We start from the raw sequence: 19262 nt of genomic DNA, 5'->3' as shown, positions 1-19262 counted from the left end.
ACTGATCAAGATGGCGCAATATTTTGCATCCAAAATATTGGATAAATGCCCCTTCCCCTCTCCACTCACGTCTGTTCAAAAACCATCCTGACGCTTCATTTTAAATGAGAATTGGTAATCTGCCGCAGTGAAGTTGTGCCTTACAGCAGCTGCAGTCCCAAATGAAGAGGATTACAGGGGGATTACCTGTGTTCTGACTCGTGGATGGAGAATATGACTCCAGACGTGGAGGACTTTTGCTGGATGGTGGCCAAGAAGGTAAACTCCGTTTTACTCCTGAACAGTTGCACGACTTTCTCTGTGATGTGCGCTGGAGCTTGAACTGCTCTCCCAACATCTGTGGGGGAAAGTCACATGGAGAACCACCATAAGCTTCCAGAGCAATAGCAGACAACGCTGTTAGAAAAAAAACAATGAGGTTACCCTGGGATATCTTAGCGAACTTAGCTTATTTTCAGAACAGATAAAATCAAATAAAGTGATTTGCAAACAATGTGTGCAATTGTTATTGCAGCTGGAGAGTGGGGGTCTGATGATGACAGAAAATTATCAGAGAAGTCACCCTCAAAGTCACCCCTGTTTCCTCAAAGAATTTGGATTTTAGATCATACAATGGATGGTGGGATGAGAGTGAAAGACAGGTCAATAACTATTACAATATACGTTAGTCAGTGCTGCAGACAAAGCAATGTTGACATGCCAGAATTTCATTTTATCAGTTGTTGCAACCAAGAGAAGATGGTATAAAAGCCACACCAACACATTACTGCAGAATACAAACACGTTTATTGAATGGTCAGTTACTCAAACATGCTGTGTGCAAATAGCAACCAATGGATCATTTCATGATATTATCTTGAGCTTTTTCTATTAAAAAAGCAATTTACTTGGATCAGTACCTGAAATAACTTTCTCCTAAGTAAAGAAAACTAAGAAAAACAAGAGATTTTAGGCTGTATTTCGTGATTTCATTGTTTCTAAGGATGCTAGTGCAAAACAAAAGACCCATCTCAGAAATACTGTAATACCGACTCAATACATTCTTTTGTGAAAGACTGTTTGGTATTTTCAAGATACACTGAATGCACCTAAGGGACAGAAACTTAGGGAAATGTGTTTTGGAATCTGTCTTTTTGTCCATTCAAGGACATTTTAACTTCAAATCACTTAGCTGCGACTGTATTTTTGTATGCTCCCAAAATGACTACTGAAACAAATTTCATGTTCATTGCCTATTTATAACCAATTGCCTGTCACAAAATAGTAAGCACCTTGATCTGGAGTTCTAGCTGCGCATTACTTAAGGCTACCCAGTTTGGCATCAAAAAGTGCTGTGGGCACACACACTGCGAGAAAGCATCCATATTGTTCCAGCATCTGCCACAGAATTAGACAGGACAGATGTCAATAGACTCCCACGGCGCCAGATTCAAAATGCACTTCACATGACAGATGGTGAGGACCCCGTGGTTGTTGCAGTGCAGGGCTTTTAATTCTCCCCAGGGTGATACTGGCCTACCTGCCCTCTCAGTCAGCCTCCCCTGCTGTCACAACCCAGTTTAATGGTTGCAACACCAGCACTGCCTGTTCCTCACATTCCATCACAGCTTTCCACATGCTCAACATAATCAATAATTTTTACTAATAACAAAGGTTTGCTTCTAGTTTCTTTCCCAACAACCCCCCTATTCATAACAACCAAACAAAACTTTATGGACTTTTCCAGGCAGAACAGAATAAACCTGACTATAAGGCTGCCGAGTGCACTGTAAGAGTTCAACTGTATTTCATCAACAGTAGTTAACTGCAGTTCTCCAAGGAGATTTGAGTTCTACACACAGTGAAGCCGCGGTGAAACAATCCATGTTTCAACAGGCAGTGAGTGAGCAGCACAGCAGCTCGTGCCTCTGTTAAGAATTGTTCAGGTCCTACCTTTTTTACACCGCATTCTATATACTACATATGCCAATCCAACTGATCTAAATACAATGACTTTAGACACACAAAATAATAGTAATAACTTTGTCACTTTCAAGCTCTCTCACTCATGCGTTGGATTTGAAAAAGTAGTTGTCAGGAACGTTTTGACTCAGTTATTGGATTGTAATCGATCTTTTGTGAATGAAGAATGCAGCTTATACACATACAGTACTGCAGTGGCACAATAACTTATGCTCAATATAATTCTAAATGTATTCCAAACACAAAAATCTGTCAACAATGACAAATACAGCGAATGAGACTCAGATTCAGTCATTGTTTCAAGGGATTGACGTTCAGAGTCTGTCGGTAAATCGATGCCAGTGTTAATGAAACTAAAACGGATTGTGTTATGCCAGTAGAAAAAAAGTATGAATTAAAAGAAAAAAATGCAGTGACTTGAGCAAATACGACTGCACTGGATCAAACGGCAAAAAAAGGTAGGAGCCAGACAGTTCAGAAAATAACACAGCAGGTTAGTAGCAGCAGTTTGCTCTTTTATACTGAAAATGGAGGTCAACCTTTGAGCACACCACCCTTCGCCTGTGGGGGCTTGATCCAGACACAGTGTCGGGCGAGTATTAAACTGCATGGGAAAATAAACAAACAAACTAAACTTTCATTGTGTTGTCAAAGTTTTCATTGGGTCATCCGCGATCACCTACCACTGGGATGTTTCACAGAATGGTCTGATTCTGCTGTGAAGGCCTGCATTAAAAACCACAGTGATGAGCGGTTGAGCAGCCTCCATCTCAGATCCTGTCAAGCCAGACACACAGAAGAAGTTTTACCCTTGACTCGCACCAAAAACTGTTTCTGTATGGCACTACACCGCACCATTTTAGCAGTCCGAGAACTAGAATAAATGATAATAGATGAGTGAAACCGCCACGGCACCAAACCATGCCAGAACGTTTCACTTGAAATAGCAGTTCTATTTTTTGTTATTTTTTGTTGTGATTTTGTTGATGTTGCAGTCGAGATGATTGTTCATGCAGGAAATCAAACAAAAGTAAAAGTGCCATTCTGAGACATGGGGTGAATTCCAGTTGATTCCTCAATCTTCAACATCAGTCCTCAACCTTAAAAGTACGCACTCATACAAAATGCAAGTGCTGTTCCGACTCTTAAAAAGTTAAGGCACTAGATAGAGGAACATATCTTCCTTAATTTTGAGATTCACCGGCACCTACCTTAGGATTCACAACACTACCACTCCTCCCCAGTGAACGAACAATTGTGGTACAACAAAAGTCAAAACTATCAAGTATCAAATGCAGTCGGGCTGCTACCCTTGTTATGGTGACGCTTCAGTGCAAAGTGTGATTTACTTGACGCCCCTTTTGCACTACGTTGGTACCCCACAGTCTGAGGACGTATCTGCATTTAAGAGGTGTCCCATTTCACACATTACACACAAGTCACACATAGCCTTTGGATCACGTTCAACTTAACTAAACAATACCAATCCCTCCTGGCTTCTTTTGTTTCACTGACATAAATTACCGCATCTAGTGTGAGCCACAGCATGGTGCGACGTTCTGCTGAGCTGCCACAAATAAATGTATTGATTGAACAAAGCAATGGGGGCTTTCCTTCGATGACTTGACCAAAAAAACAAAATCACATACATAAAAAGTGAAGAAAATAATATGGACATATATCTTATGTTTACAAAAAAGTATACAACACTTAGATAATTACATTTTATGTTATGTATGAAGATTAAAACAATACTGTGTGTTCGCTAAACAAGATCTCCTCTCAGTTTCATTACGGACTGCCGGAGTACTTTTTTGCATTCAACACTTCATGAGCTATTTCAAGTCAGACAGAAGAGGCGACGATAATATGCTTCTCTGAAACTAAAGTTCTGCAAAAGCATCAATTGTAAGTCAACAAGCGACATAACTCCAGCAGGATGCGAGGAACCTTTTCTCTTATTATGGTCAGTGTGTGGAGAACATTTGGGTACTCGATTATGATATCCCAAAAGAAAGAATGCCATTATTTCATCATTGAGAGCCAATCCAATGTCTCTTCAGAGACATATCAATACCACATTTTCTCTTCTCCTTTTCACTTATGTTCCCTATTCAAGTGCACTTCGGGACTACAGCAGCTCCACTTTAATTGGCAGTCCTTTTAAGTGCCTCAGTCAAATCTGAGTAGAATTCTCTCAAGCAGTAGAGTAAAACTGCTTTCGGGCAACAAGCTGGACCATTGCTTGTCGCCCCTTGAGAGTATATATATAAAAGATGGTGCAAGATTGCGCATGTGTGTAGCTTATTGACAGCAATTCAGATGGCACACTTGAAAGAGACAGTTACTCTATAATTCTGCTTTTCTTCACTGTTCAAGCACAATTAAATTAAACCGCCTGCTGGAGGATTTGGGTTTTTGGGGGTTCTGATAACATGCAGTCCATGCACATGGTAAGCACTAATGGTGTAGATATTGTAGCGAGGCCAATGTGGTGACCCCTAAACAATCTGCAACACATCAAGAGGCCATGAAATATTTAACACGCTTTTCCCACAAAACTGGCCAATTGTTGCCTTTAAATGCTTATAGTGCAGCAACAGTAGGGAAATTTTTCAATCCTTGCGTGAACCACAGATTTAAGCTGCTGCAGAGCTGCCAGCAAGCAAGCTCCTCGATAGCGTGCTTCCATGGTGTAGGGGATTTCCATGCTTTCCAAGACAGACACACTGGTAGCTGAAAGCCAGACCAGAAGTATAGACAGAAGCAGTAAGAAAAAAAAAGCAGTGAAGAAGGACAGTGAGAGTATCATAGGAGATTTGTTGACTGAGAAGACTGAACAGGTGAGAGGTTGATGTGTGATGAAGAGCAACGCTTGACAGTACTTTAAGTACCTATGGAAGAACTGACCTCAATCTCAAAACAGTGATTTAAGATGATGTACATGGCCGACACAAACATGTGAGAACAGACAGCCTCTTCCTCTCCATCTCTGGCAGCAGCTCAGAGGACACTGGGATTAGCACAACAGTAAGAATCTGACAATCTGCAAGAACAGAACAAAATCCCATGGTTTTCCGGCATCAGTTGTGGCCAATTAGCTCCACTCTCTGAAGAATGGACGGAAAAACGAGTTGGCACACAACCTACTACATAAAAGCTGTTTCTCACTGACCATCATAACTGTCCAGTAGCGAGAGAGTTGAAGGTATCAAGAGAGTTTTTTTTACAGAGCTGTTTCTGGAGGCAAGAGGAAAACAATGTGCATCAGGTAAACAGCCAAGCTAGGCCAGTTGTGGATTATTATCAGAGTGCGTGCCTGTATTCTGATCCTCTAAGCCTGGGGTCCCCAAGCACCGTGCCGCGGACCGGTACCGGTCGGTGGGTCATTCAGTAGCAGCCCGCAGGGAGCCCATCACATTGATTGCAGTCAAGCTGTGTTACACACACACAAATCCATGATTGTTGATTGTTTCACTGACTTCAAATAAGCAAATCAAACAGCTACAACTGAACTTTAAGTTTTTGGACTGATTTTCTGTATGAACGATCATCTCAACAACAACTTTACCAAAAGCGTTGTGGCTCATTTAGTGCAAGTTGTTTGCATTCATTCTAATCCTCCGCTCTTGGAAGCCTGACACTCATTGCAGCACGGACTGCGCTTGTTGTCATTAAAGGTAGTGCTTCACATCAATTATGTCATGAACACGTGACACAAGTTTAGTCAAGATCATAATAGCGTGAAACACTGAATTAATGAACCTAGATCGTGTGTCATCACATAGAAATGTTTTTAAAACTACCATCATGAGCAAAAATCCAATAGAATCTCATCAGTCTGCATCATTTGTGTCTGCTCATGTTTCTCTCACAGCGCTGAAAAAGCCGGTCATAAATAAAAGATGATCAAAATCAGACGGCCTCTCTGCAGTCTCATTGGGACAGAGGCAAAGGTGGATGCAATTAAATCAACAGTTATATGTCTTTATTTTCTTGTATTTTCTGGTACAATTAAAACGACCATGAACTAAACTTCATACTCGCATGTCGTGCTTCACACGTGTCTCACACGGCGCAGAGTTACAGTCCATGTCATAATGTTCCTGTTGCTAAAATGCAAATAACAGTGTAGACATTCATCCATTCGATAAATATTTTCAAAAAAATTCAAAATAGGTCAGAGGCTGAGTTCCGCAGAGTGTGGACTTCTTTGCGACCACTCTCCAGTGTTTTTAATTCAGTCCATCAGTTTATCCCCTCAAGTAATTTTACCACAAGACACTTAAAATATCATTGATATGATAAACAGTTCCATTCAAATGAGCTGTAGGTCACATTCAAAAGCTCACTCCCACAATCCAGCAGAAACTGAGAAAATCCATTGAGTGAAATAGTGTGGACAGGCTACGGTTGAGGGAAAACTGCAGGAACCAGATGGTACTGCGGAACTCCATCCATGGATGTGACGCTGACCACGATCGACCAAGTGCCACACAACATCGGTTTTGTTTTTCTCTTGAAAAAGTCAATAAAATAATAAAAAATAAAAGTATGCCGTGATTTTACAGATCATTTTTCCAGGCCAAGCGATCAATTAACTGTATCAGAGTTCAGCTTTATAGAACCAGATCATCTTCCCAATCACCAATATGCAATGATGTGCTGCCATTATTGCCAATATTTCTGTATCTTACTGTAACCTGCGCATAACATTTATAGTTGCCTTGCTAATGAACGGACACAGATAAATAAAGATTAACATGCCTTCCTTACATGTAAAAATAAAAGCAATTTCCAGTATAAAAATGGACTCTAACTCTTTAAATAAGTTGGGTTTTCAACATGAAAAGCTCTTGAGGATAACACTAGAGAAACATGCATATTAAAAACCCCTTGTCATGCTGTCCCTTGGTAATGTATATAAGTCAATGGCAATGCTTCTTATTTTTAGTCAACACTTATATTTCTTCAGCCATGTGTACATCCACACTAGGAGCGAGCCAGCAGGCCAGTCATCCATCCAGTACACATCAGACTGTCCCTCAGGAGCTAGCCTGCTTTCAGCAGCTGAAGGCGGTCTGCAGTGAAAAGTGAGAAGTACAGAGAGTCTGGACTGCAGAACAGAATCTTGCCTGGAAATGGAGATAAAAGACCAAGACGTGACTTGAAAAGGATTGCAGTGATTTCAATAAATATTGTGGGGAGAATAAAAAAAGACAGGTAATTACCATATTTCATACCACAGGTGAGACTGAAAATCAACAGCTGACTCAGAGATTCACGGGACACAACCACTGGCAGCGTTACAGGGACAAACCCAAGCAATCTGAACACTCTTTGAATATGAGCTTGTGGAGTTAGTAGATGATTGCGCAGGTGGCTGCAGAATCCATCAGGTGCATTTGTAATGTTGCATGTCAACCAGCTGTGCAGTCCGTAGGTCTCCAAGTTGAATTGGGCGGCATTGAAGATCTCTGCAGCTGGTGAAAAATGCATAACCCTGATTTGATGAAACATTGATGTCTCAGCGCTAGACTTTCGTCCTTGCTTCATTTCCGAGCAGATAGCCAAGTTGTAAACATATAAAAATACCTGTCAGGTTGAGTTCGACAGTAATTGCTGTGATGTTGCCTGACACAAATCTAATGAGGCAGGTCACAGATAAGTTCCTGAAACGGTGACTCTGAAGCCTGTGGGAGATGGCAATGGTTTATCACCAGGCATCAGAGCCACAGATGAAACTGAGGGAAATGAAGACCATTTATCTGTGGCCAAGCCATCAGCTGTCACTTAAACAACAATAATGCAGCGGCAAAATGCAAAAATCCATCCAGAGAAATATTATACTTCTGCTCCAATTTCCTCTTGCGATCATTTACACATACTCATGGAGTACACACACAAAAGTACTGTGACAAGGACTTGGACAAAACTGAGTTAAGGCCTATGGTTGAAAGAACTATGGTGATATGAACAACACCAACATTCGACAGGCTTTTTGGAAAACACTACATATTGATTCAGAGAAATTGTCCACTTTTATGTATAGCATCTCACAAATATATCAAAGAGGTAACATGACAGTGAGAAAAGTCAGTTATAAAAATTTAAAAAAAAAACAGCACATTCAGTCAGTCAGCTGTAAATGAAAGCAGTCATCACTCAAGAGACGCAAGTAACATCCAAGACTACTATATGCGTACATACATCTTGAATTGGGTGGCATTCCCCGCTGCTAGAATTTGGTATCTAATTTTGGGACTGGTTTTGTGTTTCTATAATTATCCGCCTGCTTGCTTTGTGTGACACGTTAATGCTTTCGACCACAATTTCTTGGCGTCTTTCACTTGACTTCTCTCTAGTAAAAATCAGTGAACACAATCTTTTATTTCAATATTCATAAGATTGACTTAACTACAGTAGTTACTCCCAGGCCAGATGGAGCCCACAAAGGCTTTTCATTTGAGCGGCTTGTGAAGCGCCTCTGAGGGCAATACTTCCTTTAAAACTGCGGGCTCAACAGCGAGCAAAGCCCAAGCACAAAACATCAACAGTAGGAGAAGATGCCAGCAGTGAACAAGCACCGCAGGACATTGCAGATTACGACTGATGATATCTTATTTGCCATTGTTGTTGGGGTAGCCACGTTGTATAGTAGGTAACATGACCCAGAGCAGAGCTGCATTGTGAGTCAGCTTAAGTTCATCAGTCTGTTCCACAAATGTCAGCGGAAATGGTCGTAAACATATCCTGTGAATGTTCATGCAAATAAAACGTACGAGTTCCGTAATATTATCAAGAGTGTGATGTTTTTCCCTCACTGGTTCGTTTCAGCGGGCCTTCACTGACGGCGAGGGAGCGCTGACATTGCAAGACACACTTCGCTTCATGATGACAGTAACAGCAGAAATCGTGATTTCAACCCAACACTGTGATTTTCCCAGCATAGGGGTGAAATCGGTATAGCATAATCCCCGTAGGGAATCGAAATCCGAGATTACGGGACCTATTGCTGCTCAAGCACTGAGGAGGACCCTGGCTTCCAATGACAGGTGGTCAATACGGCAAAAATATATCACACTTATTTTCATAATAAAATCTTGATATTGATTTTCATGATGAGCTTATATGTATTTTCCAAAATAATGCGCAAGTTTCTGAGCAATGAAACCAAACCAGTTCAAGAAATGAATAGATCAATAGATCAATAAAATCTATAAAATCAATGACAGTTTAGGCCACAAAACAACCTTTGCAAAGAATGTAAACATTCCAAAACATAAGCAACACTATGCTTCAGTCTTGGAACATAAAAGGCTCCTTTTAATAAACATGGTACTTAGCAAAATATCAGCAAAGACATGGTAAAACAGTCATTTTAACAGGATTTATGTGCACCAAAACACTAAGTGGCTTATTGAAAAGGGTCAAGTATGTAACAGATCTCTTCTTGTGTAACAATTTTGATCAAGAAAGATCAGAAAGTGCAATGTCTGGTTATAGAACCTGATTATTAAAGATCAAGATGCTTGAGAACAAATGATGAATTATCTTGGAGTTACATCTCCTTCTATAAAGTAATTTTACTGTCATCAATGTTCAGCCCCACGAAAAACCGTTTGTCATCCAGCCTTTTGGCAGTGTGGTGTTAGAGGGAGCAGTCAATTAAAACAATCCTGACTTTATTTGTGTCTTTTCATCCCTGTGGAGCATTCTTCAACAATTCAGGAGAAATTGCCGGGTACTTATATTATGATTGCCATTACTTAAATCTAAAACTAAATATTTGAAGGTTGCAGTGTTTAAATTGTGATGAATCTGCAGATCTATGATTTTGTTATGACCACCGGCTGATAACATCCTCGCCATACGTGACTGCCAACACATTCTGCTGCAGAGGGTCCTTAAACCAATAAGATAATTATAGAATTTTTTTTTTTTTATGTATAAGCGAAACATACAAAGAGTACAAATGTCAAAGCAAAGATGGATGTCTACAGCTGTGGAGCAGTTTGAGGAGTGCATCATCATTTTTCTGACCACTACAGAAACGTGCTGTGAAGGACCAAGCATCTGCTGCTGCTTCAGTAGAAGTCCTGTGATACTTGAAAGAAACACCAAGCACCTATCCTCACTCAATCCAGCCGGAGTTGAGTTTAATTGCAACTAGCCTTTCTGTGTTTCAGTTTACTTAATCTGAACAAACAACCACTTGAAGGCGTCTGGGGCCACACAGCGCAGGAGGCCCATCAAACCAGCCAGCCATCCCTCCCCCGTATTCCTTACACAAACATTCATCTCAGTCAGCCACGCCAGGCATATCTTAAAAAATTATGTCAGGATACAGATCGGGTAATGATGTCTTTTGTAAGTGCTCTATTTATAATGAATGCAAATGAGTCAATGAACCCCTCACAAAGAGCTCTCAGCCGCCATGTCATCAAGTGTCAAAGCAATAGATCCACTAATAACCTCATCGCATCACATGTTAATGATGGGCTCCTTAATCATTCGAACACCACCAGGCCCTGACATCCTGCGCCACGGTGCTGCAACGTTTGTTATCTCAACAGCAGCGGGAATCTGTGATGCAGCGTGGACAGCATCTAAACTAGCAATATGAGATATGATCAGGAGATGGCAAAAAAGACAGCAATCAGAGGTCGAGGTCACCCACCATTTTACCTTCAATCCACAGCCATCAGAGCCAAAAATCCATCAAGCCAGCGTCAAATCTATAAAACTCATTCATAAATGTGACACAACATTTCCTTGTCGATTCCTTATGTTCTTCAATTCATTCAAGCCGTTGATAAGTTGATTCTGTGTGGCAAAGCAGAACCAAAGTCACGGACAAAAAGCACTATGATGTGTAACGTCTACTAACTCGCCGGGTGCTGGAGTTCATGTTGGATTCTCAGGGCAGCTCGATGTTTCTGAGTATACAAGGCATAAACAAATGTGTATTATACACAGGTAATGGATTAAAAAATGTAGCACTCATGAAAAGTATCTGCTCATGTATTCCTCTTAAGATATTATTGAACAAAAGTTCCAAACACGGTGACAAAAACGCAGCCGGTGCAGCGGTGCAGTACACAGCGTAGAAAGGCCAGTGATTTCCATGTGTACAAAAATACATAACATCACTTCTGAACAGGTTTTGTAATCAGGGTCCAGCATTGAGACTGATGAATGATGAAAACAAATTTGGCGATGTTGCGAATATAATGAAATTACAGTGTGTTATTGCCACTATAGCATTAAATGGGATGTTTTCGCCCATGTGTATTCCCAGAACTTTCTGCCACTGCACGTAAATATTTCACTGACACTGCCAGAGGCTCCACCTAATAATACTTGACTGACTAGCGGCAAGTTTTCTGTATGGATTTTTGTCTAAAAAATAAGTGTTTGATGGAAGGGATGCATCTAGCATTTTTGGGCTTTTGTTTTTTTTTTGTTTGTTTTTTTGGCTTAGTGGGGGGTGTCGTTTGCCAGACTGCGCTTGATGGACATAGCTCTGGTTATTACCCAGAGCTTGGCATTTCTTCACTGTTTTCTAAAATGAATCTCCAAATGATTGTGGGCTCCTTGTAGCTCGGTTAAGTAGTGCTCATGTTGTGTTTTGTTTTTAAATAAAGAGTGCTTTGAACAAGAGATGAAGTGAGCTATTCGTTATAATTTCTTTTCTATTCAGCTGCGAAACAGTACTATCAATGTTTAATGTGACTCACTCACATTGATTGTTGAGCCCTTTTGTCACACGAATACATTTTGTAGCAGTTGTAAAGAAATATTTTTTTTCACATTTAGAACGAAAATGAGGCATGTACTGACAAACCCAAACACATTTCACCAGTTTATTTTACTTTTTATTATTTATTTTACTGATAAACTTCAGCATCTTGTTGAAACAATGGTTCGCAGGAAAAAGTGAAGCTCTTATTCTTCTACTTTGCAGCTAAGATCTCACTACAGGCTTTTAGGTAGAAGAACTGTAAAGAATATAAAAATGGACACCCTCCTGTATCCACATAAGGATAACCTAAATGTCAGATTATTAGTGCCTGTATCCTACTTGCAGTGTCATCAAACTAGTTACCATGAAGACAGTGTTTCTGCCCAGTAATTTCGCAGAATATGATCGAAATTTGCCGAAAACTTTACTTTTGTGACACGCTTGGCCATCGCAGGCGCCGTATTTGTTTACTGGCATCTCACGGTTATCCACATCTTGCGAGTCGCCACACTTGTGACATGGAAGCACACTGTGATTGACGGGATGTCTGATGCTGATGAGAGCAAAATAACTTGACAGTGATTAAAATTCACGTGGTTCTATTTATTTAATTAAGAGGCAAGCTTTCATATACACTGTATTTTGTTTGAATGAATGAATATTTAAATGTGTGAAAGTTTAGAAAACAGATAGACAGCTGATACAACACTATGTATGTAGAACAACATAATGACATTTAGCTTGTGCTAAAGGAAAGAATAATTATTTTTAAAAATTGTTTTATTTTGTCTTTTTTTTAAGCTGAGTAATGAGTAAAACAGCTGCACAGAAGACCCTGTGCATCTGAAAGTGTTACTGTGGCAACAGCTGCTTTCAACACACTTCCTTCTCTGTTAACATTTCTTATTTGACTCAGATGTTTGTTTTTATAAAAAAAGTTATTATTCTGCAAATGTTTTTTTGCAAAGCAAGTCAGTCTTTGGCATGGCGTGTCTGGAGGGGAATGGGCTGGAGGCGTGGTTTTGGATGGGCCACTTCAAAAGCCCAGCTAAAAGCCAGTCTCACTATCATGATAAAACAGCTTGGCACAGTAACTTTGTAATTTTTTGGGCATCAAACATTGATGAATGCTAAACACAGACACTTTAAAAAAAGTGTCTTGTTATAAATAGTAATTTTAATTGAATTGTTTAAAAAGAATAGCTTGATTAGCTCCACTTTCTTTAGTCTTCAATGGCTTGCACCCAATCAATATTAAAACTAGAACTCGACAGCGACACTGCCTTATCTATAATTCTGCCAGCAAACCATAGCCCCACATAGTTTTAGGACTAGGGAAGTCAAGATGCATCTGCCTTAGACAAAAACTCACTGCATCATACTGCAAAAAAAAAAACAGTGAATAGCTTATTTTTGACCAACACAAGTGTTTTTCTCATTGTGTTTTTTTTTCCTCTTTTCTTTTTTTTTAACTATTACTATTAGTATACATATACTTATTTACCAACATTTTTATACCAACAGAAATGTATTTGATGGGATTATTTAATAAATCACAGCCGTCAGATATAACTGAAAATGGCACTGAATAATACTATGCTCCCCAGTGCAAATCTTCAAATGATCCAACACTTGTTTTCCACCAACATAGAGAACAAATATATTCCTCTCCTCCATATTCATATCCCTCTGTGTGAAAAAGCAGAAAGAAATATATTAATTTAGCAAAGACTAAATAAGCAAGCGCTGTCTGGATCAAAGCCCGTCTCTTCATTCCACCCCCCGTCTTCCCTAAGAGACAGAACTGTATGACATGAAAGGAATTCAGTCTAGAGCCGCAGCATCTTACTGTGTTTTCCAACGCCTCTTCTGCCTCTAACCCTCACTAAAACAAAATGACAACTTGCCTTGTGATGTACTCAATGCTCACATTTTTTTATCCATGTTTCCTGTTTAATGTGGCATCCTTTCATCTCTGAAAGAGAGAAGTTTTTAGTCCTCGCAGAACCAGAAGCTTTCAATTCAGACGCAGCAAAAACATTCCCACAAACAAATAGATTAATGGCCAGCGACTCAAGTGTTAGACATTTTGAGGGCATGAAAACTATAACAAACGTAAACAACATTTAATTTTGAACAGATCGTATGAATAGATCTGGGAGATTTTGCAATGATTAGAGGAGTCCTTGACAGGAGCATTTTAATTTAGCAGTGAAATATGAGAGCTTGTGCATCACAAACCAGATAACTCAGACTGAGACAGAACATGTGTAACCACCATTACTTTTTACTGTGAATGGAATGATCTCGGTCGGAGAAGCATTGAACATTTAATTACATTTTGTCAATGTATTGACTAGTGACTCGTAACACGTGACACATGAGGATGTGAAGAGATGAAAATTTCATGTTGCATGACCAAAATGAATATTATTATTGAAATGTGCTGTTTAGAAAAGTAATTATATATACAGAACTCATTTACTCCGGACTATAAAACACTACTTTTTCTTGCACTCTGCAGGTTACACAAAAACACAGCCAACATATGGGTTTTTACTGGCCAATGCTGCCAGAATATAGATAAGTGTTCCCATCAAACCAATGAAATCACAGGCATTTTATTTACCTTGACGCGGCCAAAACCACAGTTTCACCAACAGAGCTGATATGCTGAAGGACCAGAGACAAGAAGCAACAGCTCAGACCAGCTGTGGTGGCAAAAATTTGGTGGGCATGGCTAATATTCTAGCGCACTCTATAGTCTGGAAATTACGGTTTCATTTTGTAAAAAAAATAAATATATTTAAATGTTATCCAACCAAGGCAAAGTTTGCATTGTCACACTATCATATATTTGACTGATTTAATGATGACTATTCTGCGAAACGCCGGCTGCAAACCAAAATAACATTAGGTTTCCATTGTAATGCTTGCCTGCGATGGACTGGCAACCTGTCCAGGTTGTTTTCGCACCTCTCACCCAATGACTGCTGGGATAGGTCCAGCACTCCCTGCAACCCTGAACAGGGCTAAGAAGTGGTTAATTGATGAGAGATAGACAGATAGACAGACAGATAGATGGATAGAATTTTAATGAGTTCAAGCACAGCAAGTTATTTTGCAATTACAGCTACAAAAACAAAACTGCAGACTAGACGTGACATGAAGATCACTTCCTTTGTCACGGACGACAATCTCATTTTGTTGCTGGGAAACAACCCCTGATTAACTTCAAGTCTAATCAAAATGTTTTCATGTTCGCAGGAGAAAACATGCTCTTTGTGTTGGAAGTGCAACGGCTAAAATGACGAAGCAGAAGGTATTTGTAATAGTCTAGTTATTCCAAGAGGTGCGGTGTCTTGGTCAGTCAAAATGGAGCTTCCAACAATGTTGGCCAATTTCAACATGGAGATGAACAATGCTCAGAAAGAAGCTGCAGTAAAGGGACTAAATTAAGCATAACTGTATAGCACTTATTATATTGGAGAGTCAGTATGCATGTGAAAAAGAAAGAAAAAAACATCCATGCATTTAAGAGTTAGATCCAGACTTCTGAAGACCTCCTGCTGACAACCTTGTGTTCAGCCGTTCAAATTTTGTCCAGCAACCCAAAAAAGATTGATGATAGTATTTCTACACCAAATAAGGCAAGAGGCTTCCTCTAAAGAGCACGATAGTCAACACAATCCCCACTGCATGAGAGGGATTTCTGTTAACCAACTCCTGGTCTGATTTGTTGCACATTGATCCACTGAATGACTGATTGAAAGTATGAAGTGAATATACTCTCATAATGACTGATAATGAAAGTAGACACAAATATTCACAGGTCTGCATGCCATGATTGTGTCAGCTTGCAAACAAAAGCATGTTGCTGTTTCCGTCTTATAAAACTGTCAGGTCAAGCCCACTGGAAAGGCAAACAAGGACCTCTTTGTGGGATGAATATGTCTGAAGTGAAGCTCTCTCCATTGTAGAAGGCATGAAAAGTTTCACTTGAAAGTAAAATGCAGCAAATTTGCTCTGGTAAGGTGTTGACATGGAAACAGCGGTATCCTGAGAGTTTGCACCTACGTCTTACAGACCTCATCTTGAGTTTCATGGTTGTCAGAGACGCCATTGCCTTCCAGCCACCAGAGCAGCGTCGTCTAATAGACTGGTAGCGCACAGGCGAGGAAATTCAGCTCAAGCAAACCAAACACTGTCAACTGCTATTACACAAAGTACCGTGACTATATTATGCATGAGCTGCAACAGTAATCCCAAAATCTCAGCATATGAGTTTCTTTGATAACAGATAAGAATTATTCATCAATAATGTATTCAGCGCTAAAAATATTGCTGCATGAGGAGAATTTTTATGTTTGACGGTGTTGTTTGTTATTATTAATTCATGCTTCATAACAACCATCACGATTCCAGAAAAAGACTACTAAGGCAGTTGGTTTGCAATTTTAATACGTAGTGTAGAGGAAATTTGGAAATGTATTTTTCTGGCTTTTAAGGGCTATGCATATTTATACAGGACGCAATGTTTTTTTTTATTATCTTTAATCCAAACACACTACTATTTTTATATATGATACAAGACTCATATTTGAAGACAGGACATAAGACATGAAACATATGAAATTACCAGGGCTCAAACTTTTGATACTGCAAAGTAGAATCGGACAGAAAGGTGAAAGGCTCTAGAAAACTCTCTAGAGGCTCTAGAGTTCTGCTTCCACACATCAGCCTGGTTGGTGCAAACATAAAGCACCGCTCTAATCCACTGTTTTGTTTTGTGCCATGCTTGCATTCATTTTAAATATGATTCTTGAGCCTTCCCAAATTGACATTTCTTATAATTAGCCACAGAAAGACAAACACGTTCCATTTCCAATTTATGGCAGGTGACAAAGCCAGCGCGGAGAAGCTGAATGCAATTACAGTGCAATCCCGACACTATCACAACAAAGATGATGGCCCCAGGCAGGACAAACCTAAGATAATTGTATCAGCCGTCTGATGGGGGCAGAATGGTGCTGAAGGCTGTTACTTGCACTTTCCACGAACAGTCTGAGACAGTGATAAATAGACAAGAGTTTAATTGCTCCACACTGAGGTTAATGTGCCAGTTTCCAGTCACGAAGCGCCTGATTTGAAGATGAGCGTGTAATGCTGCCAGTAGTAATGCTATGTAAGCGGTAATGATCCAGGACTATTGACGGAGATTTCAATGCGCAATTGTGTCAACTTCCTGGCATCTTTAGGAGAAAATCAACAATCTGAAACACTGAACTAAACATCACTGTATATCTAAATGGCCATAGAAACAGCAACCAGACAACACAATCGCTTCTAACTGCATCAACAGATTATTTTAACTTTCAAGTTTTTTACCAACAGAAAATTCTTGTTTCTGTATCCAGACACATTCACGATAAGACATGTAGCGGAGAACAACTAGAAGCTGACAAAAAAAAAACTTGCGTGAAATGTCATTAACTTCACAAAGCTGGGCTCATTAAAAATACACAAAAAAAGTTTGGGAGTAAAAACGCTTGCTCAGATTTTCCGCATAAAAATGTCACAGATTTCAAATAAATGTCAGTGTTAACAAAGTAGTCATAATAATGAACATCGTTTCCCCTGAATTGTTTTAGCTATTTAGAAATCGGCCCATTGAATTATAATAACAGCAAAGCAAACACAATTTAAAACACAATAGTTTGAAAGACCTGCGAGATGTTGGGAGTTCATTTGATTAAGAATGGACCATAAAAGCTGCAATATAAACACCCATAGATTATTTAAAAACTCTTCCAACACAAATGATTCCATTAGCCAGATATTTCTGTAACACACAGGCCTCTTAATAAATTAACACAAAACTACTTCTGTTTTTTTCTCCTAGCAAAGGGCTAATTATTTCTCCTTAGACTGCTGCAACATACATCACTTGAATAGGGACCCTGTTGTGCTTCTCCATGTTTTAAGTAGGGCTGCATCGATCGGCCGAACAATTTATCTGCGCCAATATGGGCCTTCATGACGGCATTAAGATCAAATGACAAATATACTCTTTGTTTGTTTTTTTTGGTGTTTGGTAAGATGGTATTTATATTAGGGATGCACCAATCCCCTTTGGGTATTGACCCAATCCAGACTCTGAAAGTGAGATTGGGTATCGGTGAAAAATTGAAAACCCGAAGCTGAAGCAGAGCCGAGTGGCAGTTTTCCACTCAGTCACCCGAGAATGGCTGGATCGCGAGATAGAAAGAGACCAGTAATCTAGGATGCGATGAGTGTGCATGAGTGTGTTGAGGGAAGTGCTTTTTTGAGAAATCAGTTATGAATAATATAAAATTCACAACACAAGTTTAGTTAATAATATAGTCATGCACAATGCTGAGCCAGCAAATTAGATCACGTGTCACTGTGCTATCCAACTCAGATCCGCGCATCACCAAATACAAGAGATGGAGAGGCTCAGTTGGTCTCACCGGAGAGACACATGGGTGGATCTAATCAAAACTGTTGAGAGCTTGTGTCAAAAGTAGAATTAAAACCGCGATCATGAACTACACTTATCCACAATCAAATGTGAAAAACGGTAAAATGCGAATAACGTCAGCACATCATGTTTTATAATGACATATTCCTGGGTTCCTGTCACTTTTTGTAGGTAGATTTCCTGTCTGTATGTTCCATTGCACTCCAACTTGCAGTGTTGCCTAGCGTCCTCCTTGCCTATTTGAAGCGGTGCAGCAGTGCTTCAGTATCGCAGGCAACATTAGGTTAACGCTTAAACGCTTTAAATAAATATCAAGTTTGTAATTTTCTATCATGTCATTTTACTCGAAGCATGACCAGTGTCATCCCATAGCATGGAAAGACGCTTAATCCTGGTATCGGATCGTAATCGGACAATACAAAAATCTGCTTGTTGTGATGCTGCAGCAACCCCTGAAGAGTAGACCTGCAGCTGCAGACATTAGAGCCAGCCAGCCACAATGGTGGTCATTTGACAATACTTCTCTATCCAAGAAAATGTCAAACACATTGCAGTTAGCAACATGTGACGCAGCATAAAACTAGACACTTGGCCTCATATCACCGCACCAAGTTACAGCTCTACCACAAGGCTAAATAAGCAAACAACAGTTTCTACATGGTCAACTCAAATAGAAATCTCAAAAAGTAATCATTGAAAAATATGTTTAAATACTGAAAGTCAAATTTAGTACATCAAGTTTGTGACATTAAACTATGCAAAGTATAATTCTTGTTTTCCCTTGACAGACCCAGCTACCAGGAATTTGTTTTTCAAGACGGTGCAGTTGGAGTGTCTCTATGCAACGCTGCGGTCAATACAGCAAACGCCGACAGGTTCACAAACACGGCTCACCACATTGCAGGTTTTGTGGGAAACCACTCTTTAATGAAGGAGCTTTTTCAAAGACATGTCCAAAAATCTGTGCATCTCTCTTCATTGGAGCTGCTGTCCAGAGAAAATACAACGCTTTTACCATGTAGTAAAACATTAAGAAACTCGATCTGGAACAAT

The 19262-nt window shown here is 39.7% G+C and overlaps 1 protein-coding gene across 2 annotated transcripts in view; it reads right to left on the bottom strand.

Moving 5' to 3' along the window:
- The window catches only part of LOC128758749 (protein kinase C-binding protein NELL1-like), a 172131-nt gene that overhangs the window by 139974 nt on the left and 12895 nt on the right, over positions 1-19262 (bottom strand). For both annotated transcript variants that reach the window (XM_053865039.1, XM_053865041.1), the window contains exon 3: positions 187-337. In XM_053865039.1, coding sequence (XP_053721014.1) covers positions 187-337 — 151 coding nt within the window. The remainder of the gene's footprint in view (positions 1-186; positions 338-19262) is intronic.

The sequence above is a fragment of the Synchiropus splendidus genome, chromosome 5, assembly GCF_027744825.2.
Source record: "Synchiropus splendidus isolate RoL2022-P1 chromosome 5, RoL_Sspl_1.0, whole genome shotgun sequence".
NCBI lineage: Eukaryota > Metazoa > Chordata > Actinopteri > Syngnathiformes > Callionymidae > Synchiropus > Synchiropus splendidus.
This window is presented reverse-complemented; position numbering and strand designations above follow the sequence as displayed.